A 2464-nucleotide genomic window follows, 5' to 3' on the forward strand; every position below is an offset into this window, starting at 1 on the left:
ATTTGCGCCTCAACGAAGTGGGCTACATCTATGGGTCGAACCCCACTTGTAGAAAACGTGAGGAGCGAGAGGAAGGAAGGGGGGAGGGAAGAAAAGGAACTGAAGGGGGCTTGCTGTCTGGCTGAACTGAAATCGTGGACCTCCTTCTTCGCGCTTCTTTCCTCCCAACCACTTCCACCTCTAAACGACAGACCTTCCTTCTTCTTACCTCTTCGTGACGGAAGGACTCGTAGACATGTCTCTTAGGAAACCAGGATCTCAACCTCCCAAGGAGGAGGAAAAGAAGGTCAGTTCAACGAGACCACTCCTTTTGAGCTCACCAGGACCGCTCCCTCTCCTCCCTTCTTTCTCTTCGTTCCCTCTTCCGTCCGAACTGTCTTCTCACTATAACTACGCTGATGCCTTTTTCTACTTTCTCTCTTTCGTTTACATTCTTTTACCAGACTCGAATCGCTGCTCCTAGAGCTCAGGGATCGACTCGATCTGCCGTCCCTCTCGCCAAAGCTCAACCGTCAACACGACCCGACACGCCTGCTCCCCACGTTTGTCCTGCTCTTGTGCCTTTCTTGACATTTTTCTCTCGCTGAACTTTGTCTACTTCCCTCTCTTGACTTTATCAGGAGCCCATCAAACCCCGAATCCTCTCGAATCATGGAGGAAACCGCCAGGCTCGTCCTCCTCTCCATTCCTCCTCCTCCTCGACGCTCAAAGCTTCCTCCTCATCCAAGAAAGCCGTCACGATTCCCTCTTCCCGAATCAACTTCGCTCGACCTTCAGGTCCAGCTTCTACTTCTCTCGCCAAACTCGCTTCCATCGTCGACCAACTCTCTTCCACCGTCGAAGCTCAACAAACTCGAATCGGAGAGCTCTTTTCGACCAACATTCGCCTCTCCTCAACCGTCGTTCGTCTTTCCTCCGAGAACGAATATCTCAGGAGGAGGGACGAGGAGTTGCATAGGACTTTGGATGAGCTCTCGAGTGTTTCGTCGGGTAGAAGTCACTGGTGCTGGGAGGCTGGAGTGGCAGGAAGACAGGGACGCTGGTTGTGGGCTGAGGTGAGCTCCGGTTCCCTCCTTTTTCTCTTCTTCTCCTTCTGACTCTCGATCTATCTCGCTTTCGTCGCTCATCAGGAGAGATACAAGGCTAGCCTCCCCCCTATCCTCAACAACTCGGTCCCAGGTCCCAACCTCGACACCCTGCCTACTGAGATCTTCAACCTCGTCGTCGCCAACCTCTCTCGATCGGACCGTCTCTCTCTCTGTGGAACGTCCTTCCAGATGCTCAAGCTCGCTTCGGACACGTTCTATCCGACGTGTAAGAAGTTTACGAGGAAGCTGGTTCTGCAGTCGAAGTCGGCTTCGGTCTTCTTCTCAGCTAGGGTGAGTCCTCTTCGGTCAGTCGCCTCGTCGCGTCTTCATCCAGCTAACGTTTCCCTCCCTCCCTCCCCCTTTCTCTTTCCTTAGGCTCAACTTCCTTCCGACCAAGTCCGAAAAGGACTCTCAGACCTCCTCCTCCCGACGTCCCTCGTCTTGGATCCTCGATCCTTCGATCCAGCCGACCTCCTCCTCCTCCCGTCGTCGTCGTCGTCCACCGGATCTCCCCTCCTCATCCAAAGTCTTCACATCATCACCACCGACCCCACCTCCTCCTTCCTTCAATGGACTCCCATCCTCCGACTCATCGACCCCGTCGGACTTCAAGTTGCCAGGAGAAGATCGACCTCAGCAACCTCGACGTCCTTCATCGTCAACCGACAGGACGTCGACTTCGTGGATAACTGGACGCGTCTCGCCTGGTTCCATGCATCAGGTCCCACCACCATCCCCGTCCTCGGCCACGACCACGGCTTTAGAGACCTCGCTTTCGCCGGATGCTTGGGGAAGAGCGCCCGAATGGTTGTGCTAAGGGAGGTTGTGGAAGGGACCTCTCGGGAAAGGGATACCTGTCTGGTCGAACGAAATCCATTCGGCTCGTCCAATTCGCCGAGGGTACCCATCCGAGAATCCCCACGCTCCATCTCATCGCTCGAGGCTTCCGACTTATCGGATCGGGGAAGATGGACGGATTGGAGAGGACGACGTTCAGGGGAAGGATTCTGCAGCAGTTCAGGGAAGTTCAAGCTGAGGCGCTTTTGAGGCAAGGAGGTGGAGGAGCCCTACGAGGAGATGATCCAGGAGCAGAGGGAGGAGGATTGGGCGTGGTTTTCGGAGGGAACACAGGAAGGAGGGGTTACGAGGAAGGCTTGAAGTCCTGTTGGGAGGTGGAAGGAGTAGGATTAGTCTTTGGTCGGTGTTGTTTTGTGCTTTCTTGCTATAACTTTCTTGCTTGCTTCTCTATAGTCTCTTCACGATGATCGTTCTTCGTTCTTGATTCCGTCGCGAGAGCTCAAGAACGTCGAGCTTTGCTTCGTTTCCCTTGCCCGATGACTTCAAAAGCCTTTCACAGAGAAGATGAAACGTAGCAA

General features: G+C 54.3%; 1 protein-coding gene across 1 annotated transcript; it reads left to right on the forward strand.

The window, feature by feature from the left end:
- The first annotated feature begins 126 nt into the window (after positions 1-126).
- On the forward strand, positions 127-2370 carry BDY24DRAFT_405490 (uncharacterized protein). The gene is made up of 5 exons (XM_076642653.1): positions 127-286; positions 444-542; positions 621-1055; positions 1131-1379; positions 1464-2370. Exons 1-5 carry the CDS (start codon positions 236-238, stop codon positions 2133-2135), a joined length of 1506 nt encoding a protein of 501 aa, XP_076491911.1. The 5' UTR covers positions 127-235; the 3' UTR covers positions 2136-2370.
- Positions 2371-2464: the final 94 nt, after the last annotated feature.

The sequence above is a fragment of the Mrakia frigida genome (genome assembly GCF_051309035.1).
Source record: "Mrakia frigida strain ATCC 22029 unplaced genomic scaffold BDY24scaffold_96, whole genome shotgun sequence".
NCBI classification, from domain to species: domain Eukaryota; kingdom Fungi; phylum Basidiomycota; class Tremellomycetes; order Cystofilobasidiales; family Mrakiaceae; genus Mrakia; species Mrakia frigida.

What these genes read in the sequence shown, in the direction of transcription:
- BDY24DRAFT_405490 (XM_076642653.1), top strand. Translation starts at nt 236, where the DNA reads ATGTCTCTTAGGAAACCAGGATCTCAACCTCCCAAGGAGGAGGAAAAG. An exon ending in CCGACACGCCTGCTCCCCAC is followed by an intron (nt 543 to 620) that starts GTTTGTCCTGCT and finishes TGACTTTATCAG; the next exon opens with GAGCCCATCAAACCCCGAAT. An exon ending in CGGTCTTCTTCTCAGCTAGG is followed by an intron (nt 1,380 to 1,463) that starts GTGAGTCCTCTT and finishes CTCTTTCCTTAG; the next exon opens with GCTCAACTTCCTTCCGACCA.